Source organism: Dermacentor albipictus, chromosome 7, assembly GCF_038994185.2.
Source record: "Dermacentor albipictus isolate Rhodes 1998 colony chromosome 7, USDA_Dalb.pri_finalv2, whole genome shotgun sequence".
NCBI lineage: Eukaryota > Metazoa > Arthropoda > Arachnida > Ixodida > Ixodidae > Dermacentor > Dermacentor albipictus.
Genome location: NC_091827.1, coordinates 25,887,905 through 25,914,562, shown reverse-complemented (window position 1 = coordinate 25,914,562; position 26,658 = coordinate 25,887,905). Strand labels below are relative to the sequence as shown.

The following is a 26,658-nucleotide window of genomic DNA, read 5'->3' as shown; positions in this document are numbered from 1 at the left end:
TGTGCCAGAAAAACATGACAGGAAAAGAGACGTACGCGCCGTCCAGGCTGTCATGACAAATTGTGTTTTGTGGCACGAAAAGCATGACTGTGCCTCAAAACATGAATGTCAGTGTTTCCATTACATGTCGTCGTGTCTCGCGAAGTTTAGCATTTAGTTGGGGCGCATTTGGTTTCAACTATATTTATGTTCTCATTAAGTACGACTCAAAGTGTGACATGTCTATCAAAGACCACCACAATGTCGAAAAATTCCAGTGTCAACAAAATGGCAGTTTCAGAGTGCTGAAATTTAGCAGGAAATTCCTGTATAAAGCTTTCAGCACACTATGAAACTGCATACTCAATAAATAATATATTTTTTTTAAAGAGCGCATGATCTTTTATCAGGGCAGGAGTGTTTCAAATGCTTGACCTGCAGGCTATAACCAGCTCACACAAGTTTTCTTTAAGCTGAATTCACTGAGTGAATTCACTGCTGCGAAAAAAAAAAAAAAGACTGGAATCTTTTGAGGTTGCAAGAAAGCATTTGTTGTCTAGAACATGTGTGCTATGGTGTTCTGCTCCACAACACAAGATTGCGGGTTCAATTCTTGGCTACCATGGCAACATTCTAAGCAGGACAGAATGCAAGAATGCTTGTGTTAGATCTAGGTGCACGTTAAAGAGGTTAAGATTAATCCAGAGCCATCCATTACGGCATCTGTTGCTCTAGGACGATGAGTTGCTCTAGGACATTACGCTACGAGATTTGATTTGCTTTAGAACGCGTGGCCAGTAGCCTGTTTTCATAATTGTAAAGCTGGCTTTTCCGTAAGGCAGTTTGCCCAACGAATGGTGGCAAAGTCATTTTTGCAAACGGCGTGTACAAGCCCAGTTTGCTTGTATATTACGACATGAAAAAGTGTAGACACATCTCTCGTGATGAGAACATGCGCGAGTGACAAGCACAAACGCATGTGCGGGTAATAAACGACAATCGGCACCACCATTAGTTGAGTAAGTGAACAGTGCAGACATCATCATCATCAGCCTGGTTACGCCCACTGCAGGGCAAAGGCCTCTCCCATATTTCTCCAACAACCCCGGTCATGTACTAATTGTGGCCATGCCGTCCCTGCAAACTTCTTAATCTCATCCGCCCACCTAACTTTCTGCCGTCCCCTGCTACGCTTCCCTTCCCTTGGAATCCAGTCCGTAACCCTTAATGACCATCGGTTATCTTCCCTCCTCATTACATGTCCTGACCATGCCCATTTCTTTTTCTTGATTTCAACTAAGATGTCATTAACTCGCGTTTGTTCCCTCACCCAATCTGCGCTTTTCTTATCCATTAACGTTACACCTATCATTCTTCTTTCCATAGCTCGTTGCGTCGTCCTCAATTTGAGTAGAACCCTTTTCGTAAGCCTCCAGGTTTCTGCCCCGTAGGTGAGTACTGGTAAGACACAGCTATTATACACTTTTCTCTTGAGGGATAATGGCAACCTGCTGTTCATGATCTGAGAATGCCTGCCAAACGCACCCCAGCCCATTCTTATTCTTCTGATTATTTCTGTCTCATGATCCGGATCCGCAGTCACTACCTGCCCTAAGTAGATGTATTCCCTTACGATTTCCAGTGCCTCGCTGCCTATTGTAAACTGCTGTTCTCTTCCGAGACTGTTAAACATTACTTTAGTTTTCTGCAGATTAATTTTTAGACCCACTCTTCTGCTTTGCCTCTCCAGGTCAGTGAGCATGCATTGCAGTTGGTCCCCTGAGTTACTAAGCAAGGCAATATCATCAGCGAATCGCAAGTTACTAAGGTATTCTCCATTAACTTTTATCCCCATTTCTTCCCAATCCAGGTCTCTGAATACCTCCTGTAAACACGCTGTGAATAGCATTGGAGAGATCGTATCTCCCTGCCTGACGCCTTTCTTTATTGGGATTTTGTTGCTTTCTTTATGGAGGACTATGGTGGCTGTGGAGCCGCTATAGATATTTTTCAGTATTTTTACATATGGCTCGTCTACACCCTGATTCCGTAATGCCTCCATGACTGCTGAGGTTTCGACAGAATCAAACGCTTTCTCGTAATCAATGAAAGCTATATATAAGGGTTGGTTGTATTCCGCACATTTCTCTATCACCTGATTGATAGTGTGAATATGATCTATTGTTGAGTAGCCTTTACGGAATCCTGCCTGGTCCTTTGCTTGACAGAAGTCTAAGGTGTTCCTTATTCTATTTGCGATTACCTTAGTAAATAGTTTGTAGGCAACGGACAGTAAGCTGATTGGTCTATAATTTTTCAAGTCTTTGGCGTCCCCTTTCTTATGGATTAGGATTATGTTAGCATTTTTCCAAGATTCGGGTACAGTCGAAGTCATGAGGCATTGCGTATACAGGGTGGCCAGTTTCTCTAGAACAATCTGCCCACCATCCTTCAACAAATCTGCTGTTACCTGATCCTCCCCAGCTGCCTTCCCCCTTTGCATATCTCCCAAGGCTTTCATTACTTCTTCCGGCGTTACCTGTGGGATTTCGAATTCCTCTAGACTATTTTCTCTTCCATTATCGTCGTGGGTGGCACTGGTACTGTACAAATCTCTATAGAACTCCTCAGCCAGTTGTACTATCTCATCCATATTAGTAATGATATTGCCGGCTTTGTCTCTTAACGCATACATCTGATTGTTGCCAATTCCTAGTTTCTTCTTCACTGTTTTTAGGCTTCCTCCGTTCCTGAGAGCATGTTCAATTCTATCCATATTATACTTCCTTATGTCAGCTGTCTTACGCTTGTTGATTAACTTCGAAAGTTCTGCCAGTTCTATTCTAGCTGTAGGGTTAGAGGCTTTCATACATTGGCGTTTCTTGATCAGATCTTTCGTCTCCTGCGATAGTTTACTGGTAACGGAGTTACCACCGACTTCCATTGCACACTCCTTAATGATGTCCACAAGATTGTCGTTCATTGCTTCAACACTAAGATCCTCTTCCTGAGTTAAAGCCGAATACCTGTTCTGTAGCTTGATCCGGAATTCCTCTATTTTCCCTCTTACCACTAACTCATTGATCGGCTTCTTATGTACCAGTTTCTTCCGTTCCCTTCTCAGGTCTAGGCTAATTCGAGTTCTTACCATCCTGTGGTCACTGCAGCGCACCTTGCCGAGCACGTCCACATCTTTTATGATGCCAGGGTGAGCGCAGAGTATGAAGTCTATTTCATTTCTAGTCTCACCATTCGGGCTCCTCCACGTCCACTTTCGGCTATCCCGTTTGCGGAAGAAGGTATTCATTATCCTCATATTATTCTGTTCCGCAAACTCTACCAATAACTCCCCCCTGATATTCCTAGTGCCTATCCCATAATCCCCCACTGCCTTGTCTCCAGCCTGCTTTTTGCCTACCTTGGCATTAAAGTCACCCATTAGTATAGTGTATTTAGTTGCATTTAGTGTATTTAGTGCAGACAAGCCCACTTGCAAACTTTGAAAAGAGGTCTGTTCTGTAGATTGAATGAGAACCTGTATTGTGAGCCTTTGCAAGGGGTGACAGGTATGAAGCAAGCTTTGGAATGCTAAACTCCAAGGATCCAACGGTTCAAGCACTGTGCTTGTGTACGCAGGCGGAGATGGAAGGTCGTCAAGACGCCTTCGAGAGGCTCCACTCGTTCGGCAACATGCTGCTGCGGGACAAGCACCCGGCATCGGACGTCGTGGAGAAGGAGCTGGAACGGCTGGAGGAGCTGCGGCAGTCGCTGCGCCGTGCCTGGGAGGAGAGGGCGGCCATCTTGCGGCAGTGCAAGGACCTGCAGGTGTTCCGGGAGCAGGCCAAGCAGGCTGAGGCGTGGCTGTCCAGCAAGGAGGCCGTGCTCAACAACGAGGATCTCGGGGTGAGTGCTAAAGTACTAAACGCACTTTTTCAACCGATGCCTTTCATGAACTGCAGAGATTTGCTATAGCCGTACAGCTTCCTTCGCACCTTCTGGAGTGTTTGTAAACGAAGTGACGTGAAATGCTGGCCAGAGTTCCATGCCCTGATCGTGCCCCTGTCCTGGCTACATGTCTGAAAATTGCCTTGTCTTTCTACTGCAAACAACAGCTCTCTGTTCTTTTTCTTTGTTCACGCCAAACAAGTTGCCATGCAGCATATGAAGTTGATTGAATGAAAGTGTCCAGGCTCTCATGTAAAAATTGCATCAGTGACTTTATAGGATCTATCATTCGTAAGCCAGCAAGTGTCAGTTTGATCCGTCCTCTTAGAATCTTGTCCTTTGTAGTTTGGCTGATGCTTGAAGTAAAGGAACTCAAAAACTGACTGCAGCTGGGAGTTTTGTTTTGTTTTGTTCTGTCTGTGCGTGTGTTTTTTAACATCTAGAGATAATTGTAATAACCACTATTCTCTGCCGTGCAGGACTCCATGTCGAGCGTAGATGTGCTGACCAAGAAGCACGCGCACTTCGAGCAAACCATGGAGACGCAGGGGGAGCGCATCAACCACATGGAAGAGTTTGCCCGTGCCCTGGTCCAGGACGGCCACTATGACAGCGCCGCCATCCAGGCGCAGTGCGATGCCGTCTGTGCGCGACGCCAACGGCTCCAGGAAAATGCGCAGCTCAAGCGGAGGCGGCTCGCCGAGTCGCGACAGTTCCAGCGCTTCCTGCGCAACGTCTATGAGGTGCATGCAGAGAGAGGGCGCTTGAATCCAGTTATAAATTATGTGCTTTCACGAATATGATGCAAGGCTTCGTTGTTTTATCTACAGTCAACTTCCTTCAAGAAAAGCCTAAAGAGATCTTGGAACTCTGATCACTATATATGTGACTCAGCTTTTAATTATTTTATGCCTTTATCTATGACACTACATTTGCCCAGAGGGCATTACCATGGAGTAGTGAAGTGTGTTTTATAGAAAGGTGCAAGAGATCCAGCTGTGAATGAGAAAGGATCAGAAATGTGAATTATGACTCATACTAAGGCTGAGATATCTGGGGGAAGAAAATGCCAACTTCAATGCAATGCAACTGCAAAAGATTCGACATGTTTAGCTTCGGGGAAAATTTTTCTTTATTGTGTGTTACAACATTACGTAAATGAAATCCACTATAACTTACAGCCTAAATATATATTCTAGGCTATGCTACAGTTATAACAAGAGCTCTTCCACGTTATCGTTTTCTTTTTCTTTCTTCTGTGCATTAAGTTTAGTCACCAGGCACATAAGCTGCGAAAGGGAGCTAACTGCAGATCTTGAGTTGTAGCTGTTCTTCATTTCCATCGCTGTTGTTCCGTGTTCAAGAGCTACACCAACTCCTCATCTCAACCTTCCAGATTTTACCAGTAAATTGAGTGTTCTATGGTGGAAACGCCCTGGGGTCACTCATCGCCACTGTTTCTTTAAATCTTGCAGGTGGAAGCATGGCTCAATGAGAAGCTCCAGGTGGCCTGCGACGAGAACTACCGGGATCCGGTGAACCTGCCAAGCAAGACGAAGAAGCACGCCGCCTTCGAGGCCGAAATCTTGGCCCACCGCGGCCGCGTCGAGACCCTCCTCGACGAGGGTCAGCGGCTGGTTGAAGCGGACCACTACGCGTCGGATCAGATCGAGTCACGGCTGGAGGCGGTGGAGAGGCTCTGGGCCCAGCTGCTGGAGCAGACGAAGCTGAAGAAGGACCGCCTGCAGGATTCCTATCACGTACGGTTTTGCTTCTATGCGGTTTTGCTTCTGTACGGTCATTCATTGAGTGATAGGGGGACGCAAATGCTGAAAGCATTACTCACTCGAGTGTAGCAAGGGGATTCCCATGCCACATGCACAGGTAACATGGCCAGGCCCACTCATCCAGCTCGGCCGAGCGCGTGTGCGGCCCAGTTGTTAAAGGTCACGCGATCTGCCAGGAGGGCGAGCATGTGAGTGCAACAGTGCGTGTGAGAACGCTGGCACCTTGACGCACACCGTCTTCCCACATGCCTGTTGTTTTGTCACATGAACAGCTGACCTTCAGAGGCACGGCACTGTGATATGGTAAAAGTCGCAGCATAGAACATGAGCTTTGGGTCAAGCATGCGTGCTTCCAACTGCCAAGGTCATTGAGTGAACTTTGTTCAGGTGCCGCTTTGGGCATGTGACATTAGGCATGTTTAGTTGGTAAGCAAACGTTCACTGTAGTTCCTACTGCTCATAAAACTGCAAGGCTTCAGGCTGAGCAGCAACTTCGTTATTCTGTATTTTTCCAGGTGGAGAGTATTTGTAATGCCACTGTTTCATTTTTCTTTCTCTCTAGGCACTGTTGTTTAACTGGATGCTCGACGACTTGCAAACCTGGATGGACGATGTCGAAACACAGCTGCAGTCCGAAGACCACGGCAAGGACCTGACCTCTGTCCAAAACCTCCTGAAGAAGCAGCAGGTAAAAAACATCATTTACACCTGCTCTCCGTCAGGTTCTAAGTTAATTGGCCATGTCTTAATGTTACATTACTATGAAATATATTACGTGTGAAAGATTAGACGGAATTAGTTTTTACTATTGAATATTGTTTTTGTAGAGTACTTTTCACAAATACATGGCACAATCAGTTGCAACTGCTGCACTAGCTAGTACGCTTTATCAGAAGAAAGAGATGCTCAAGACATTTAAACCAGCAAGACTGCTGAGGTATTTGAGTGCATTTCAAGAAAGTTAACGATAGATTTACACCAACTAGTGCTTGTATGACTGAGCATGCAAGTGTTGAATACTTGTTGCTAAATGCAGTTTTGTTTTTTTTCTATTCCTTTTCATGGAAAATTGCTTTGACATCCAAAGCTTCTGGAAACGGACATCACGAACCACGCCGAAATGCTGGAGCAGGTGAAGGACCAGGCTGCCAACTTTCAGAAGAACGACCACTTCCTCAAGAATGAGATTCAAGAGCGGGCCGACAGCATCGTCAAAAGGTAACAGTGTGCTCGTGAGATGCCATGAGTTGTCATTAACCAGAAATCTGGCCTCCATTTTGTTTTTGTGTTGGCTTTAAAGACTGACTATTGGGCTGGTTCTTGCATTCTAACCAGGGTATACTAGTAGCACAAAAGGCTGGTCAGATGAAAACACGAAACGAGCAGGAACGGGCACTAGTGTACTACCACTTGTCCTTGTCTGTTTTGTGCTTGTGTTTATATCAATATTTGATGCTAACATACCCTAGTTGAAATGTGTATGGGTTAGTTTTGATAAACTACATTAGCTATGCTTAAGTAGTCCTAGCTAAAATATGGAAACACTCTTATATATAGGCTACATTGCTAAACACTAAGCATGATCGCAGTAACACAAAAAGTTCCAGCTATACGCATGAGTGCCTTGAACATACATGAATATTTACAATTCTGTGTTCACCGTTGCAGTCCTGTTCTAATTAACTGTAAAAATAGAGCCAGGGTGACTTTAGCTTGGTGAACACATTCTTGCATTTAATTTTTACTTAGCTGTTTGTTTCACAAGAAACTTGCAAGAAGATGTACCTAATACGTATTGGTATCACCCTTGTGTACAAGAAACAGGTCGGCACATCTCTTGGAATACCTTTCCTGATGGCAATAAATGTATCTGTAATTATATTTGACGCTGTAAAATATCTGATCATAAAAAAGTGTCTGCATTTGCCATGCACCTAACAGTATCGCTTACACTGACAGGTGTCTACTTTTCAGTGCTTTTGGCACTCTCAATGTACCTGATCATTGAAAATTAACTACTGCTCAACTTTTACTGTATTAAGCATTAGCAGCCTGTTGTTTCCTTGTATGTTCTTTGGTTGTTATTAAGTGTGCTGTGACTGTTAACCATGGCTGTCACTAAGGTCATCCCACCAGCCGCAGCGGCTAAGCGACCAAACCATTCTCTTGCTGAATACAACAAGGTTGCGGCTTTGATCCCTGGCTACAGTGACCGCATTCAAATGGGGGCCCAATGCAAGAATACTTGTGTGCTTAGATATAGGTGGACGTTAAAGAACCCCAGATGGCCAAAATTATTTTGGAGAAACCCCACCTTTTACAGTGTCTCTCATAGCCTCCATGTTGTTTTGGGACGTTGAACCCCATAATTTAGTTTGATTTTGTTTGAACTAAGGTTGTACCTTGTCACATGCAGGTACACGTCGCTGCACGAGCCGCTCCAGATCCGTCGGGAGAACTTGGAAGAAGCCCTGCAGCTGCAGCAGCTGCTTCGTGACGTGGACGACGAGATGTCGTGGATACGGGAGAAGGAACCGCTGGCCAGCTCGGCCGACCTCGGCACGAGTCTGTCCTCGGTGCAGTCGCTGCAGAAAAAACACCAGGCAAGTCGCTGCGGTTTTGCATTCCTGTCGCGTCGGCTTGTTGGATCATTGCTTTAAATGGTGGGTGGCTTAGCGAGTAATAAGCATTGTAAATGTCAAACGAATTTGCTGCAGCGTTTTGACAAACATAGCGGCAGTTATGCGGTTAACAAAAATCGCAGCTCACACCCACATGGTACAACGCACGTAACCAAGTGCATAAACTTGTCCTCTTTTTTTTTCATAACTTACTGTGCATGCTTCCTCAATCGATCATTCACACGTTGTTCAGTTTGTCTGATGTGCACTTATCCACATGGCATTGGGATCGAGTAAATAATCCCCGTGGAACATCTTACAAAGGCAGCCTCATGCTTTTTCTGGCACCAGATGCATGGGCATAATCTACCAAATTTTTCTGGCGCCGAATAAAACCAGTGGCACTCCGTTGCTTCATACTAATCCATACTTATCCATACTTTTCAACCTTGGGAGTGCCCACAGAGAATACTTTTGAAAGCATAATTTATGGGTGAAGTGCCTTAAAGTTCAAGGACCATTTTCGCACTAATATTGGACAGAAGTGTTGGCCATTAAAGGGCTATAGAGAGTGATCATACCCATATTTATATCAAAAAGTGCTTTTTTGTCAATACAGCCATGTATGCTAATTAGAGTCTAACCTAACAGAGCTTTTCGACTTGTGCATTCCGTCAGGGACTGGAAGCAGACATCCAAGCACATGAGCCCCTGGTGGCATCGGTCGGAAGCAAAGGGCGGCAGATGATCCGCAGTGGTCACTTTGCGGCCTCCGAGGTGGAGAAGAGACTCACTGAACTCCAGCTAGCCTGGGGCAGGCTCAAGGACGCAGCCAGTGTCCGAAGGCTGCGCCTGCTTGACGCTTTGGAATCGCACACGGTAAGGCACTTGCATTAGGCATTGGCCTTCTGGCTGCCCTGATAAGCCTTAATGATTATAATAGTTAACTGATGGACAGCGTAACCTGGAGGCTTACGAAAAGGGTTCTACTTAAATTGAGGATGGCAGAACGAGCTATGGAAAGAAGAATGATGGGTGTAACGTTAAGGGATAAGAAAAGAGCAGATTGGGTGCGGGAACAAACGCGAGTTAAAGACATCTTAGTTGAAATCAAGAAAAAGAAATTGGGGGGGGGGGGAGGGGGCAGGACATGTAATGAGGAGGGAAGATAACCGATGGTCATTAAGGGTTACGGACTGGATCCCAAGGGAAGGGAAGCGTAGCAGGGGGCGGCAGAAAGTTAGGTGGGCGGATTAGATTAGGAAGTTTGCAGGGACGACATGGCCACAATTAGCATAACCGGGGTAGTCGGAGAAGTATGGGAGAGGCCTTTGCCCTGCAGTGGGCGTAGCCAGGCTGATGATGATGATGATGGACAGCTTACAGAGAACATCGAGACCTTTGGCTGTCCTGATGGGCCTTGGTAGATCTTTATGTTTAGATGACAGGCAGCTTATGGACAAATTAAAGGCCTTTGGTTTACCTGGTGTGCCTTGACATAGGCTGATAGCCAGCTGATGGTCGGCTTATAGACAACTAATGATCATTTGGCTGCCCATCAGGGCCTTGATGGATCTTGGTGGCTAGTTCATGGTCAATTTAGGCCTCTAGCTGTCCTGATGGGCATTGAATTCTGATGACAGACGTAGATAATGGATAATGAATGAACATTTAGCGGACCTGGTACGCCTTGATGGGTCATGATGGGCAGTTCAACAATTTGTGGCCATTGAGCAGTCTTGAGAGATCTAGAAGAACCTGTATGGGAAGCCCCGATGGACGGAATAATGGGCATCTGGCTGTCGTGATGGACAGCTTTGAAAGAATGTAGAGCACAGTCATTTAACAATCATGTCGTGCTCTTTATTTTAGAACTGATTACATGTTTCAATTACTTGAAGTGTTTTTCAGTTCCTTTTTTTTTCTTTTGAAGCTAGCAGATCGCCACATTTTTTAATTTTTATTTTCTTGTACTGCCTTTGTTACAACGTTTTACATGTCATTACTTGCATTTTTGCTATAGCATTGTTTTCTCTCATTATTATCCAATATAGGTGCCCCTACTCAGGCACTAATACTTGGGCCAGAAGAGTTACCTGCAGTATTCTGTAAATATCACATTGTAGTAAGTAGGTTGATATGAAAAAGTGATATATAGCAGCAAATGATACTTGACCTTTCCGTTTTATAGATGGTTATTCAGAATGTACACAATATTAGCTGTACACAAAGATTTTCTCTTATTATCATGGGGCAAGAAATCTGCATCTAATTTGAAATAATTGATACGAAATATGTGCTTGTGGAAGTGACACGGCTTTGCGTGACCTGAGGATATAAGCAGTTGTTCCTCACTGACTGTGTAATGCTTTGTTTCAGTTCTACAGTGAAGCCACTGAGGCCGAGGCCTGGATGGAGGAAAAGTTCCTCGTGGTCAACAGCCCAGACCTTGGAAAGGATGAGGATTCAGTCCTGGTGGGTCCAGTGTTTTCCATGCAGCTTGTGTTACAGTGGTAATATTAAGGATCTGACTTTCTCCCACTGTGTACCACATTTTCATGCTTATAACTCATACCAAGAATTTAAAGAATCCTTGAAGCACTGTTTAAAAACTTTTTTCTCTTTTTAAGTTGACAGAAGTAAAAAAAATGCATTTGAATTTAAAGTAGGCTATTTCAGAAGCACTTTGCCGTAAAAAGTACTTGCATGCGTTCAGCAGAAGCAGAGTTATTGGCAATCAAAGATTGCCTTTGATCCCCTTTGCGGCGCTCCCTCTTCTTCTTCAATGCTTAGTACTGCGAAGGCTATGGCCAAGCGGGGTGGTGTCCACAATGCCTAGCCAATTGAACGTCACCTTGGCGTGCAGTTCATGTTTGATTTTGGACGTTCATATAGACGTCACTACTTTCGATTTTCGTGGCCACAATGCGCCGAGCTCGGAAGCTATCCCTCAGCTCATGGCTGAGTTGACGGCGTCTCCACAGGTGTCTCATTACGTTGTCTACTACATCACACAGAGTGGTCACATTATGTTCTTGCATATTTTACATGAAGTTTTCATTGAGCTGCACATTTGCGTGGTATTGCATTTGGAAATTCTTTGTTTTGGGTAATGTCTCGTCTGCAGGCACTCACAAAGAAGCTGGATGGAGTCGATCGTGACGTCGATGGCTTCAACGCCAACATCACTCGGCTGATGAAGCAGAGCACGGAGCTGGTGGACCGGGGACACTTCGACAGTGCCAACATCAGCGCTAAAATGGTGCGTGTCTCCGCCATAGGCGCTTCTCTCTCGCCTCATATTCCAGTAATGGTAAAGGAGGATTAGTGTCTAGTCTCTTTTGTGCAACATATTGAAATGTAACATTTATACGAATTAACACACTTAAATTTTTATGCGAAGCATATTACGAGAGCTCAACCCAGCTCCTCAGGCGCGGCGGTGTCGCCTTGAATACCACGTGACACCGTGACGTCACGACAGAGGAGAAGTGGCTTTGGCTCAACTCTTGCAAGATGGGCTGGGTGGGAATCGAACCAGGGTCTCCGGTGTGCGAGACGGAGACGCTACCACTGAGCCACGAGTACGATGCTTCAAAGGGGTACAAAAGCGCCTCTAGTGAATGCGGTGTTGCCTTAGAAACGAGCTGTTCTCGTGCGTCGCTTGCTCAGGCGCCCATTTCGTTGCCGCGCCGAACGCTGCGTTGCTCGACGCTCACCGCGTCCAATGCGGGGCGCGTAGTCGCTGGCGGGTCGACGGGAATGTTGTCGCGTTCCACTCTTGAAGGCGAAGCAGAGTAACGCATGAGTTGTTTCTTCGTCTAGCCGAACCAAATATAGCCAAGCAACAGCAGTTCACCAGGCTAAACAGTGGTTCAACTAAAATAAAGGCTAGTATGCTTCGCATCCTGGGCTTAACCTTACCTAAGCCACAGCCATTTTTTACATGTTATATTAGCCATCACATGTCATGAGTGCAAAATAACTTTAACTCCAACTGTTGTGCTGCTTCAGCTGCTGCCAAAATTTGATTTGGTTTCCCGATTATATAACACTACAACTTCTTTCTCTTTGTGTTTGGCATTTGAGCAGAAGGACCTGGAAGAGCTGTACACAAGGTTGAAGAAGCAGATTGCCGAGAGGCGCTGGAAGCTGTCCGAGAGCGCCAAGTTCTACACGTTCCTGCGGGAGACGGACGAAGTTCTTCACTGGATTCAGACGCAGACAGCTATTGCGGGCTCGGAGGACTATGGAACTGACCTCGAGCGTGTTGAAGTGAGTTAGCAACTAACGAACACGTTTCTCTTTTTTCCTTCTCGTCGTCTGAAAATTTGTGCACTTACCAATAGCCTCATAAATAAAGGCATATAATCACAGTACTCTGCCAATATAAGGCCAAAAGTTGAAGGCTAGCAAGGGTTCAAGGATTCTCAAAAGGAAGATAAGATCCATAGAAAGATCGACAGAACATGATCATAGGCATGATGTTGACATATAAGAAATGTGGAAATGTGAGTTTGAGATCAAATGGGGGTGAATGATATCTGAGCATAGTCTTAAAGGAAGAGGGGGGTTGGAAGGTTGACTTAATACAGCGAAAGCTCGTTAATTCGAACTTCAATAATTCGAATTTATGGATAATTCGAACTGTACGATTTGGTCCGGCCAAGCTCCACAGAAGTCTATGTATAAAAGAGTCCGTTAATTCGAACGCGAGAAGGTTCCCTCACGGATAATTCGAACTACGCTCACCTGGCACACGGCCAGAGAAAAGCGCCTACTGCCTACACACAAGGCTGTATTGCCTCCGAAACGGAGAGAACGGCGAGAGAAGGCAAAATCGGAAAAAAATCTAACCGACGCGGGGTCAGCCAGAAGGCAGTGGCGGCTGCCGCCTCTCCGTTCTACGTAACCTCCAAGACTTCTTGCCCGTTGCGAATCTCGGAGGCTTTGCAAATCTTGTACAGCTGCTAATGTTGTGCGGAGATGGCACGGCAAGCGCCAAAACACAGCGAATCAAGTACGTCGCAGCTGCGCTTGCAATCAAGAACCAACGAATCAGGGCCTTCGCCACCTTCACATGTTCAGCGTCTTTGTCTCGGCAGTCTTCATCGGTTGTGCACCTCTGTTTTCAGCTTAGGAGGTATCGGCCGTCGCGAATCATTGTGATAGTATTAAGCCTCGGCTAACGTTCGTTTCGGTGGACATCGGTGGTGTGGCACAGTCGGACCCAGAGCTTCGACTTGAAGATGGCGTGTGCCCGCGGCACACGCCATCACTTTCTGACACGCCAAATTTCTGACATGCCCTACTGCTTCCAAATCGCAGTGTACTGTTGCTCTCCTTCACTTTCGTTAGTTCGAACTTTCGTTAATTCGAACTGAAGCGGCTTCCCCTTGCGGTTCGAATTAACAAGCTTTTACTGTATATAAAACAAATCCCCAGTAGTCCATGAGAGTAATAGGTTGGGTGCCGAGAGAGAAGAATAGCTGTCTCGAACGGCAACGAATGGATGGGCTGATAAGATTTGGAATGTGATGGATTTAGATGACGCAGGATGGAGGTAATTGGAAGTTTCTTGGAAAAGTCCTTATTTTGCAGTGGAAGCAAGTAGGCTGATGATAGTGATGACAAATGTCAAATGGTGATGTTGTGATGAAACTGGACAAAAGCTAGCCCAGCACGTCTTGCGAGAGAGCCGAGCCAGAAGAATGCTCATACAAAATGTCATGCTAGCATTTATTGCCATCCATATAAAGTAGTATGTAACCATTCTGTGGAACTGTTGACTTTCTCTTGAGATTTGATTGAATTCTAGTATAATATTTTCCACAGGAACGGGGAATGCATGACAGTTCTAAAGCTGGTCACTCTCTGCCAGTGTGCATTTTGACTGTTGCAACAAGCAAGTTAGGTGCGAATGGGTATGAACAAAGATAAACATGACTGGTTTTCCGTGCAGATCCTGATGCAGAAGTTCGACGTGTTCCTGACGACGCTGCAAGGCAGCGAGGACCGAGTGCGGCTGGTCCAGCAGCTTGGGCGGACGCTGATCGCCGAACGGCACCCGCAGAGTGACACCGTCGCCAAGCGCTGCGCCGAGGTCGCCAAACTCTGGGAGGAGTGCAAGGAGTGCGCAGCCTCTCGGCAAGACGTACGTTCTGCATTTTCACTCATTTGCCAGCTTCTGCTTCAATGCGGTAGCAATTATATGGACACTCCAGGTGCATTTTCACCGCCATTGTGATGTTCTGCATAAAGTCCAAGTGCGATAATATCAGGGCCACACGCCATTTGCTGTACAGCGTATACCTCATGCCATTCGGCGGTGGCGGCGTATGGTGTAGCTGAGCGCAGCCGTGAGGGCCTAGTCTTGAAAGCCATTTGTGGTCGATACAGAGTCTGGGAGTGCCAAAAGCTGGTTAGAATCAGACAAATCAGCAGTGAGTTAGATGTTACAGTGCTATGTTACCTGTTGTGCTAGCTATTACGTGTTACGACTGCAAAGTAACATTACAACAAATTGGTGTGAAGCTTCAAGTGCTGCGGGATGCTAAATTTTGTGTTGTTGGTAATTCATTTTCACACTTAATGCAGGCTTTGGCTGGAGCTAGACAGGTGCATACATTTGACCGCAACGCGGACGAGACCATCAGCTGGATTTACGAAAAAGAAGCGGTGCTCCTCAACGAGGACTTTGGTCATGACCTGGAGAGCATCCAGGCTCTGAGCCGACGTCATGAAGGATTCCAGGTAGGTCTCGGTGACTCGTTGGCATTAAGTTGTCGTACATGTCCAGTTCCTCACGTGAAAAGACCTTGAAGGGTGACAAACAATAAGCCTTGGCAGATAACACTTCCGACACTGCAAATAGGCCTGTCTTGCTACGAGTGGAGGCTTAGTAAGTTGCAAAAGAAGATGGAGCAACAAGATGGGTGGCAAACTTTCGTTGAAACTTTGCCATAATCTTCTTAGCCATTAATGTTTCTGATCTGTGGCCCTGATGGCGGGTTAAAGTCACCACAGCAAAAAGTGTCGCGACAGTCCCATCAGCCTCTGAGTCCTGTCCATCCATTTGGATTGCAGAGAGACCTGGCAGCAGTGAGGGAGCAGGTGGAGACGCTGCTTCGTGAGGCCCGTCGCCTGGCCGAGACGTTCCCAGATGCACGGGAACACATCGAGGCCAAGCAGGACGAAGTGTCTGATGCCTGGAGCACGCTGATGAACCGCTCACACCAGCGGGGCGACAAGCTGCACCAGGCCGAGCAGCTGCAGGCGTACTTCGACGAGTACCGTGAACTCATGTGAGTCTGCAGTTCATAGAAGAAGAAGAAGAAGAAGAATAGAATAGCTTTATTTCAATCTACTTGATGGAGGAGGCTGCAAGTAAAAGCTGCTCCAGTAGGCAGCTTGACGAGGCCCGCAGCCCTCTCTACAGAATATTCGGCAACAGCATACATGCAAGCACATATGCATCATACAGTCAAACCCCGTTACAACGAACACCACATTAACGAACATTTCAGATTAACGAACTTTTATGAAATCCCGTGCCGAATGCTTATAGTTTCAATGTAAAACTATTTCACTACTACGAACTTCAGAATAACGAACATTTCAGAATAACGATCGTTATTTAATTTCCGTGTCATCTTAACAACACCTCAGTACTACGAACTCATATCCCGAAATGCGAGGATTCTTAGATTTCCGTGTATCCGTCACGGCAGTCGGAGCTCTAAGCTAGCAGACGACGCAGCGCGAAGAGCGGGCCGCCTTGCAACTTGCTTCCCGCAAAAACCTGAGATGGCGCGGAAGGAGAAAGATGCGGGCGGAGACTTTTTTTTTTTTTCCTTCTCCGTTGCGGAGGCAACGACGCGCTTTTGTGAGTGGAGAGGCGGGGAGCATGGGCTCGTAAAACCTGAGACGGTGCGGCAGAAGAAAAAAAAAAGTAGGAATTAACGCTGAAGTGGGCCTTTTCTTTTTTTTTTCCTGTTGCGGAGGTGACGACGCATCACGTTTTTCTTGCTTGTTTTCTCAGTTGTTCGCGCGCTGTCACCCGTATCAGGCCTGTCCATCTTGTTTTTCTTCTGGTTATATTATTGTGTTAGAAGTGCGTGCCGGCGTTCGCGTTGCCATGAGCTCAACAACCCTAAGCACGGCGAAGAAGCGAAAGCAGTTTTCTTTGAGCGAGAGAGTAGAGATTTTTCGCGAGATAGAAGACGGGAAGAAACAAACCGTCGTGGCTAAAGAACGTGGAGTGGTGCGGTCGACGATCGCCACGATTCTCAAAGATAAGGAGAAAATCTTTAAGCACCAGCAAGAATCTTGCTGCACGTTACGGCAGCACCCGAAGACCGCGACGAGTCCGTGTCGGCCACAGATGCGTTGGACTGCTTGCGAAAACTCCGCATATTTATAGCCAAAAGCGGCACGGCGGCCGAAGGCGTGCATAAGAATGCGGACGGTCTGGAATCGTTCGTGCTGCAGAGTCTGTGCTGCACCCGTCAGAAGACGATCACGGACTATTTCAAATAAATGTGCCTTGTCTGACGATCACGTGTGCATTGTGTGAGAAACGAGTTCAAGGAGGTACCGTTTCAAAGGTAGGACGCTTGCGTTACTGAAATGCTATTGTTATGGCTAATTTTTGGGCTTTCACTATAACGACCTTTCAGAATAACGAACATTTTCCCGCGGTCCCCTGAAGTTCGTTGTACCGAGATTTCACTGTACATACAAATATACACATACATTGTATACATACATATATATACACATACTCGTAAATACACTCATGAACCTACATATGAGTGAACGAATCAGTCGATCGATTGACTTTAGCTTCCACCGAATTTACTGCAGTTTTTGTTCGGCTGGGGTACTTGTACAGAGTCAGGATTCTATGAATTGAAGTGTGAATGTAGCTTGGCATTTACTTCACTTGCTTCTCACTTCTCAGGGCGTGGCTTAACGACATCACGGCTCGCATCACTTCGGATGAGCTCGCCCGGGATGTAACGGGTGCGGAAGCCCTCCTGGCACGCCACAGGGAGCACAGGGCAGAGATGGATGCCCGTGCCGAGAGCTTCTCGCGTTTTGTTGCGAATGGCGACAAGATTATTGCCAGTGGCCACTTCATGTCCGACGAGGTGCGCGACCGCATCCGACGCCTCTCCGAGTCGCGCAAGGTGCTCGAGCACACGTGGAAGCGGCGGCAGGAGATCTACGACCAAAGCTTGGACCTGCAGGTGAGTGCTGCAGCCTTCAAACGCGTGCAAGGCTCCTTTCTCATGCATCACATGTTTCGTTTAAATTATTACGACCTGCTTATGTTAGTAAGCCAGACTTCTCTTCTATGAATGGATTTTCTTTGCAGAAGCAGTTGTTCTGTAAAAAAAAATTTATTAGTATTTGTTGGGTGTTGACTTTGGTGAGAAACTTTCATGTGTGCATTGGTTTACAGCAAGTAAAGAAAGCTCATCAAGCCAAAACTTTATAGATTGGCTGTGAATTTTAATTTTTGAAGCAATTGCTTTCTGTTTGCAAGTAGTACGCGGTATGGGAAGGAATGCAATAGGCATTCATGTCTCTGCACCAATACTTGCAGGGCACCATTCCGCCATATGTGTGCACATCTTGGTGAGAACCTCACACATTGCTTTCTGTTCTTCATTCTCATGATAGTCTTGCATTGTTGAGGCTAGAGTGTGCTACAGTTGAGCCAGGATACGACGAACACCTTCACTGCACAAATTGTGTCTGCTATATCATAAGCTCGTTATAGTTGGACTTGCCCTTAGAACTTTCAATACTGAACTTGGCAAGGTGCAGAAAAGATGCTTTATTTCCAAAAATGACTTGCACTACATTTTTTGGCAGGAATCGGTGATTGAACTCTGTTTAAGCAATTTCCACGCTACGGTGGTTCTTTACAAAACGGTGGTTCTCCATGAGCTTGTCAAGCTGTCGACATGGTTATGGTAAAGCTCCTGGCATATACAGAATGCTGGAGTGAGCTGTGAAGTAGGAGACGATATTGAGATCACTGGGGTCCACCCCTGCCTTGTTGAATCGCAGCCTCTTCATTCCATTCGCTGTAAACAAACTGAGCGGTGCACCGAACTATTGTAAGTGTATGATTCTCTCAAAAACTCTTTGCGAAACTTTTTGGCTGTTGACAAACTGTTTGTAGTAGCTGAAAGTTCACGTTAAGTGGGATCGACGTGTGTGCTCGACTATAAATGTGTTCATTAGGTAGAGCGGTAGCTTTGGATGGACTTGCAGTGTTTCATCGCTGTTACCCCACGGTCTTGTTGACAACGTTTGTCTCTGTGAATTGCAGCTGTTCCTTCGTGATGCTGACCAGCTGGAGACGTGGCTGGCAAGTCGAGAGGCATTCCTCCGCGATGACGACCGCGCCGATTCCATCTCGGCAGTAGAGGAGCTCATCCGCAAGCACGACGACTTCATGAAGACCGTAGAAGCCCAGGAAGACCGCTTTGACACCGTCAAACGCATCACCAAGGTATGCTCGCCGGGAAAAAAGCTGCAGTATACACGCAGCTTCCAAATGGGGTCGAATTCTACGACCACTCAGATAGCATAGTCGAACACTTCTCAAACCCCCCACAGTGAACTGCACGTGTCACTTGCTGTATTCACAAGCCAATTAGAAATGTACTTGGAAACCTGTGCATAGTTGTAACTTCCAAAGAAGCACCTTGATACTGTAAAATACTATTTCATTATAACGGAGCATGAACTCCACACTATCCGCCATTGTGCAGTTTGCAGACTTAGCATAATCAACGAGCTTTAATTCAAACTTTCTGAATGATCGCAGATTTTTTTTGTTTTACTAGTTCATGGAAGACACCACGGCAGCACTGTGATGTCTTCCCTGTTTCTTTCTATATGCATGTCTTGTATCTCGCGATGTTTTTAAAGTGTCGGTACACATAGTTTTAGCCTTGCTCTAAATTTGATTTCACTTTGATGACCGTGCAGCAGCAACTAGCTCAACGGTACGCACTGTTGTTGGTTTTAACTCTCCCGCAATATCTTTACCCTACTCCCGACATTCCCCCTGTTCACCCACTTCAGCTGGAAGAGGCGTTCAAGAGGCTGAAGCAGGAAGAGGAAGAGATGCTCAGGGTTGAGGAACAAAAGCGCGAACAAGACAGGGTGGACGCCATGAAGCGCAAGGAGCACCAGAGGATCCTCGACGTGAGTCTTGCAACCCTTTCAGGCTCCAGCCATTACTGTTATCATCTGTAAAAACGTCACATCATCGCATGTAGTGAAATCGTACTGACAGTTGTGCCCAAGTCGGATAGAAACGTCAAAACTTCGATGCAATGTGCCATACGTTCAGTTTTGCAAATTGTTTGCATGCGAGGGTGCAGTTGCCTTTTCTTTTTTCTTTTTTCTCTGCATACTTATATCACTAGAATTAAGAGAAATTAACTTTTTTAATTGCAACAAGTTGCATGAAACACACAAAACAAGAAAACGGTTCTTTTTCTTATCTTTTGACTCTGCTCTTTTGTTGCATGTCTTGTTTCTAGCGAATCTGAGGTCGGCCTTTCTGAATGGGTCAGCGACCGTGACATTCTACTGCCAAGCACTAGGATGTGGGTCTGACTCCCATTTAGTGGAACAGTATTCTAATGTTGGCAGAGTACGTAATGAAGAAAAGAAAATGTGTTCGTAAATATTTTATTCTAAAGAATGCCAAGTGGTTAGGAGTGACTCGGAGCTAGCCATTGCAACGTCCCTCACAGACTAGATCAGAGGCAGTTTATTTGACAACAGGACGTAATTAAAGATTGCGTGCGCAGGCTACAGAGAAGAACAAAATTTTGCGACATATGTGGTCTTCAAACTTTTGGTGTCAAGTGCACCTCACACAACATTTTCATTGAGCTTGTAACTCTCCTGTTCACCTCGGGCACTCCTTAATTGTGTTGCACAGTGACCCCGTTTGCAAGTGCCATTCTGCTGAGTAAACATCACCTGTTTGACGTGATGAAATATTTTTAATATAGGGCAAATTTTAAGCTCGGTGCATGCTGTATAAATTGCATCAATCTTTTTCTTATGGCAGCTCATTCTAGGTGTGATTGTCATTAGCAATCCATCTTTTTTATTGGAACTTGCAGGAACGCATGCGCGAAGATGGCCTTCGCCGTCCGGCGCTGGACTCTTCACAGCTGAGCGCCGAGAGCAATGGCGAGATTGCACCATCGTATGTGGGCGGTCTGGTCAAGTCACCGTCCCAGAGGTCGCTGGACAGCGACCGCAAGGCCATGAGCACCCTCTCAACACCGGTCACATCGCCAGTGAAGAGGGCCGAGAGTATGAAGGTCAGTCGTGTTTGTCTTCACTGCAGAATCTATTTGGAGCATAGAGCTTCCTAAAAAAATTACTTGAAGGAAATCCGGTGCTAATTTTTTGAAAGAGCTGCAAGCATGGCAGTTCAGCCAATCATGGGAACGATGCTTAGTGCATAGATTCGTCCTGCTGGCTTAAACGACTTTGTTACCTTTGCAAATTGACAGTGTTCAGCAAAATATTGCTTTATAAATGCAGCAGTTTGCAATGGTTATCCACATGCACGGTCTTATTGCCTTCTGCGTTTAAAGAAGTATGATTGCTCGGAAATTTACGCCAATAGAAGCAGGCAACAGTAAAATGAAGCCACAAGAAAGTCTAAAGCCACAAGCACGAAGACCAAACCAATCCATGTACCAATCATCATTCGAATAGTAGCTGAACGATTGGAGCACCAGAGTTACCTGCTTAGATTTCAATTCAATTAGTTTTAGATTTAGATTAGTTTTAGATTTCAATTCAACTCAATGCCCTTGTTTTCTTCATCGAATATACAGTGAGACCTCGAGCCATTGAGCGGTTAATAAGTCAATGCAGTGGATACTTGTTACGGGATAATGCGGTGGCTGGATGATCATCACTACTTTTAAAACTTCAGTCCTGTCAAATTATGAGGAATGTAGCTTTCTGCACTCTGTGTAGTGGGCATTTTAAAGACAGTTGATAGTTCTTGCAGTCTTTGTGAGCTGACTAATTGGCTTTCTAGGCTTACATATTAGTGGAAGTGGAGCGTTTGCATTGGATTGCGTGATTACACAGCTTCCTTTACACTTCAGACCTTTTCGCACAGCTAAAGACGCTGTTCACCACCTGTACCACATTTGACTATCTCCAGAATGGCCGTTTATCTTAGTTGATGGATTTGCGCTCTTGCCCATGTTTTCACTGCATACGAAGTGCAGCACATGAGCACAAAGATTTCCGTGGATCAATGTGGGCCATGTACAGTAAGGAACAGTACAGAGTCATTATTCAAGCCAGCACGATTTCAATATTTCAATCAACTTCTGCTGATGATAAACAGCGGAGGAAACAAAAAGAAGGAACACGCACCACCAAGCGCTAGATGTGAGAACATGGCCTGAGCAGATGCCATCAAAGTTCATGACATTACGGCAAACTGGTGCGGCAACTGCAAGGTGGCATTACTACCTGTCTTTTGTTCCTGCATCGTTTCTGGCTTACCGAGTCTCCTCATACAGTAAGAGAATTGGTATTGGTTCTTGAATTGAATTGGTACTAATATTGAATTGGAATCGAATTTGTATTTTGGTATTGTGGGTTGCTTGCAAAATGAGCTCAACTCATTTTGCCCTGCAGTGTCCCTTTAGAAGTGGATCTTGCCGTACGTAGTGACGAGCTGCTGGTATTGTTGCTATTGCTGGTAGTATTCTTTAGTGGACAGTTCCGCTATTATTAAGTCGTTCTGTGTCACTGCTATATTTGCGACTTCTGCAGCTGGCTTGTATAGTAACTTAGGTTACTTGTTGCAGTAAACTTTTCCTGATGTCTTGACCCCAAGTTGCCAAATGTTTCACAACACAGCAGCAGTCGACTCTATGTAGCGTCACAAAATGTGAAATCGTTTCTTTTGGGTTGTAAATTAAACCTCAGACTGAATACCTAATGCAAGGATTGGAAACATAATTCAGCATGTATCTGCAAGAGGTATACAAAATTTTAAGATTGGGAACATATGTTTCGTGTTCTAGTATACGCCGCAACTTACTTGTCATGTGCAGGGAATCATCTACTGAGTACCGGAATTACTCTAAACATTGTAGATCTAGTAACAACAAGCAGCTGCAAACGTATGAATCATGTCATGGTGCACCATAAACACAGAAATGCCATCACATTCTTCCATGTAATCATCATAAACTACTTCTGATACAATTTCTTTTTTCGTGTGTGCATTTTCTTTTCCCAGGTGGAACTGGGTAAGAAACTGAAGCGCACCCCAAGCTTCACAACACGGCGGCGCGCTCAGAGCTTCCGACGATCGCGCACCGCTGCTGGCTTACCAGCCGTGGAGATGGAAGGCTTCCTCGACCGTAAACACGAGCTGCAGTCCGGTGGCAAGAAGGCAACCATCCGCTCGTGGAAGACGTTCTACACTGTGCTGTGCGGTCAACTGCTCTGCTTCTTCAAGGCAAGATCCCTGCTTGCGTTGTTGCACAAATGCTTGGGCGAAGCAGAGTGGCTTTAAATGTCCGTCCAACGTTCTCTACCATGCTTTTAAAGAAAAGCTTTCTTTGCTGAGCAGGACAGATTTTGATGATGAAATGGTTCGACTATGAAAAGGAGGAGGTGATGTGGAGAGTGCATGTTGTTAAGTTGAGGGCATTGCACCAATTGATTGATTGATTGATTGATTGGCTCACCACAGCAGATGTATACCTTCGTTTGGTGGCAGCAGAGGAGAACGCCTCAATGGCACGTGTAGCACCAGCAACCTGTGCTGGTGCCTTGTGTGGCACTATGTTGTCGGTATTGTTTGCAAACAAATGGTTTGCGTGATTTATCCTAAGTTGGTAGTTTTTTTCAGAAATCTGTGGCAGCAGCTGGAAAATTAAACACGGGCACACTTTGACTACTTTTAACATTGTCTTATTGGCTGTTGCTTGCTTAATTTGCTCTGCCCAAGAAATCCACTGAGCTTTAGTTAACCGAAATTCTTGCTTGAATGAAGTGACAGCAAAATGGCGTTATCGAAGACATATAGCAGGTCAACCCAAATTTTAAATTCATATCCGATAAGTGGAGTTTCGAACGATGCACATTTGAGCTGCTGTAAGTCCTCTCTATTCGACTTCTCTCCTACTGGCTGAAAGCTGTTTTGAACGTTCAGTGACAGCTCTTAGTTTTGTTATGTTGAGAATAAAGAATGAACCCTTTTTTAAAAAAATCAATAAGTCAATCTCGTTCCAGGATAAAGAGGGTTTCGTCGAGAGCAATGCGGCGGCACCTCCTGTCAGCCTGCTGCAAGCTCACTGCACGAAGGCAAGCAACTACACCAAAAAGAAACATGCCTTCCGCCTGAGATTGGCCGACGGCGTTGAATTCCTCTTTGTGGCCAACAGCGAGACGTCCATGAGCGACTGGGTCAACAAGATCTCGTTCCACGCCGCTCTGCCGCCGAGCTTGCAGCTGCTCAGTTACGACGAAGCTCGCAAGAGCACCGGCCTCGGCACAAGCCTGAACGCCTCAGGTAAGTCCTGGCCGCCCGGGCTTATGCGGTACGTAGCGAAGTAGCCGTACTGTCATCCAGATGTTTTGTCATGTCTCGGCCACACTGCATTACGTTGTGATCATTTGTGATGTGATGCACGCATTTCTCATGCCTTGTGCTTTCCATGCATGCTTCCTTGCTTTTGTGCATGACGCATCCAGTGTTTGCAAATCGCTAAGAGCATGTTGTTTCGTCCATGCCGCTTTCGTATGCACTGTGCAGACCAATCTTAATGTTGTGCATTTAAATGCTGTGACATTTAATACACTGGGACTTGTAGCCGTGTTGCACAAGCAGTCTCAATGGTCATTGAGCACTTTTGTCGAAATTTCCTACAAAATTTGGCCTCCTAAACTTTTTTTTTTTGTAGAGCAGTCGAAACAACAATGTAGTGAGCGGAGAATAGAGAATGAACTTAATATCTTCGCACCTGTTATGGCAAAATAAATATCAAAGCCACATCAATTTTAGAAATCATTGTCATTAGAATAGCTCTCAAGCAAGTACCTAGGTTTATTTGGTACTAGTGGCATTTCCTTTTATGTGTATACTTTTTGATCTTCGCAACAAGCTCGATGAATTTAAAGAAGATATCTAACAATTATCATTGAGAATGGATGTGTGACGACGGTATTGGTCAGAAATGCCGATGCAGGATGACCGTATTGACAAAGTCAGAAATCAACTTTTGTAAGGATTATCAATTTGATTCTAACAAGTTCTCCATCATTGTCATAAGCTAGATATCGATACTGCCTTCCTTCTGAATTATGACGTGTTTTGTCCTAGTGATTATGCATTTAAGGTTACATCATCAGGAGCTGAGCAGCATAACATAATTCAAGCTTCACTACCAAGCACTTTGTCATCCCACTAGTCATTTCTACACTGCACTAACATGAATTCCTCTTGCACCATGGTTAACATTGCTGATGGCACGCTGCCTTCTGCTGCACTAATCCAGCACTGCTTGAAGACTGTGCAAAAGTTTTCGCCGGCTGAACCGAGGTTGCGGTGCTTTCAATCCTTTTGTCTCCACGCTGCTTCAAAAAGCGAGCAATGCTGCATGTCTGGAGCACACAGAACAACCAAAGCACCTTGGCGCACTGCAGCTTTTTGATTTTTTTCTTGTCTTGGGTCGTCGGCAAGTTCTCTCTCGCTCGCTCTCTGGTGGAACGCGACATGGCGGAGACTGGTCCACCGCGCTGCATGCGTCGTCTATGACTCGGGCTTCTTCTCCTTGACCACCTCGAAGCGGAACCTTCTACTCTCTCATCACTGCAGCATCCCGAACATTTCACCATCTCTGGTTGGCAAGAACAGCCGTAGTTGTCACGTCGAGCTTGCCGTTGCTGACTCTGCATCGCCCTTTCTTTCTTTCCCATCTGTCCTCTCTTCGTCGACGGCGTCACGTGAACAGCGCCGAACGTGTCACACCGGCCACCTTCTTCAGCCGACAGCGACACAAGCGGAACGCCGCTGGCCGACAGGCGAAGACGGGACCAGTCGTCTACGCCGAGCCCTTGCTCCTCACCGGAAATGAGGCACACGGTGGTGTCGTCCCACCCGCAGGGCAGTGTTGGCGCAGCGCCGCCACAAGTGGCGACGCGGGTCGAAAGGGAGAAGCCCCCGATTCCTCCCCGAAACTCGTCTATTCGTTCTTCGGCGTCGTTCGACGTCCCAGACGGTGCGGGCTCGTCGGTCAAGAGCAAGATTCAGATGTTTCAACAGTCGGCGCACAGCGCCACCGCCCCTGCACCACCACCATCCTACTCCGGCATGCTGCCATCACGAGGCAGCTCCCATGCTGGTATGGATGCTGGTTCCTTTAAAAAACAAATTTACATATAGTTGGTTTCTCTCTGCAAGACTGGGTCTTTTTGCCTGGGCAGTCTCAAAGGCAACCTTGTTCTTCAAACTTGTAATACTTCGCTGTCGGTTGTGCCTGATGTGCCTTCAGATGATCTGCAAGGATGTTCAAAGCTGGGACGCAGAGTATTGTGCCATTAGTCTGATCTCTGCTACATTGAAGTCATGTTTTTCCGAGCTGAGCTAGATCGAAACTGGGAACTGCGTGCAACTTCCCATCTAGAAAATTAATGTTTCCAACAAAGCTCATGGCATGGGAGTAACACAAGTCATATAACGCTTAAGCACTGCAGGACCAGCTTGAATCAGTCCTCTTTCATTATGAAATGTGTGTCCTCCCCAAAAAATGCTGTTAGTGAATGCTCCTTTGCAGGCTCTGAAAGGATGGAAATGTGAGCCAAAAGTGACTGTTACCTGGAGTGGTTCAATCATAGTTCGTCTTTAGAGACACAACGGCGCCTGGCACAAGCAGTCTGAAAAGTCAAATGAAATGAGATTAACAGCAGTTGCGCTGCGACTTGTCACAGGGATAACAACGAAGCGAATTATTTTACAACGCTAGCACAATTTTCTTGTCTTCACTCGCTAATACTACTCATATCCTATTAGAGATGCACAGTTTATGTGCACCTGCGCTTGGTTTAACGGCCGCAAAGAAAAGCTGTACAAAAGCAAAGAATTTTTTTAGCTTTTGGCTGGGACTCGGGACTGGCTCAGAAGCATTTAATGTTAACTTACAGTATGCTTTCTTTCTACCTGCACATTGGTGCTCAGGTGAATGCGCATTGTCCATTTGCAGAAACATTGACTAGGTCAGGTAGATGTCTTA

At 45.8% G+C, this 26,658-nt stretch overlaps 1 protein-coding gene across 3 annotated transcripts in view; it reads left to right on the top strand.

The window, feature by feature from the left end:
- Positions 1-26,658, top strand: part of LOC139047758 (spectrin beta chain, non-erythrocytic 1-like) — a 242,785-nt gene that overhangs the window by 209,011 nt on the left and 7,116 nt on the right. For 2 of the 3 annotated variants that reach the window (XM_070521780.1, XM_070521781.1), the window contains exons 57-76: positions 3,616-3,882; positions 4,404-4,667; positions 5,400-5,684; positions 6,274-6,399; positions 6,799-6,929; positions 8,128-8,314; positions 9,011-9,211; positions 10,712-10,807; positions 11,460-11,594; positions 12,425-12,607; positions 14,295-14,486; positions 14,930-15,085; positions 15,419-15,636; positions 17,295-17,583; positions 18,678-18,860; positions 19,439-19,561; positions 20,497-20,700; positions 22,659-22,880; positions 23,660-23,939; positions 25,381-25,770. In XM_070521780.1, coding sequence (XP_070377881.1) covers positions 3,616-3,882; positions 4,404-4,667; positions 5,400-5,684; positions 6,274-6,399; positions 6,799-6,929; positions 8,128-8,314; positions 9,011-9,211; positions 10,712-10,807; positions 11,460-11,594; positions 12,425-12,607; positions 14,295-14,486; positions 14,930-15,085; positions 15,419-15,636; positions 17,295-17,583; positions 18,678-18,860; positions 19,439-19,561; positions 20,497-20,700; positions 22,659-22,880; positions 23,660-23,939; positions 25,381-25,770 — 4,132 coding nt within the window. The remainder of the gene's footprint in view (positions 1-3,615; positions 3,883-4,403; positions 4,668-5,399; positions 5,685-6,273; positions 6,400-6,798; positions 6,930-8,127; positions 8,315-9,010; positions 9,212-10,711; positions 10,808-11,459; positions 11,595-12,424; positions 12,608-14,294; positions 14,487-14,929; positions 15,086-15,418; positions 15,637-17,294; positions 17,584-18,677; positions 18,861-19,438; positions 19,562-20,496; positions 20,701-22,658; positions 22,881-23,659; positions 23,940-25,380; positions 25,771-26,658) is intronic. The other variant, XM_070521782.1, reaches the window with a different exon arrangement.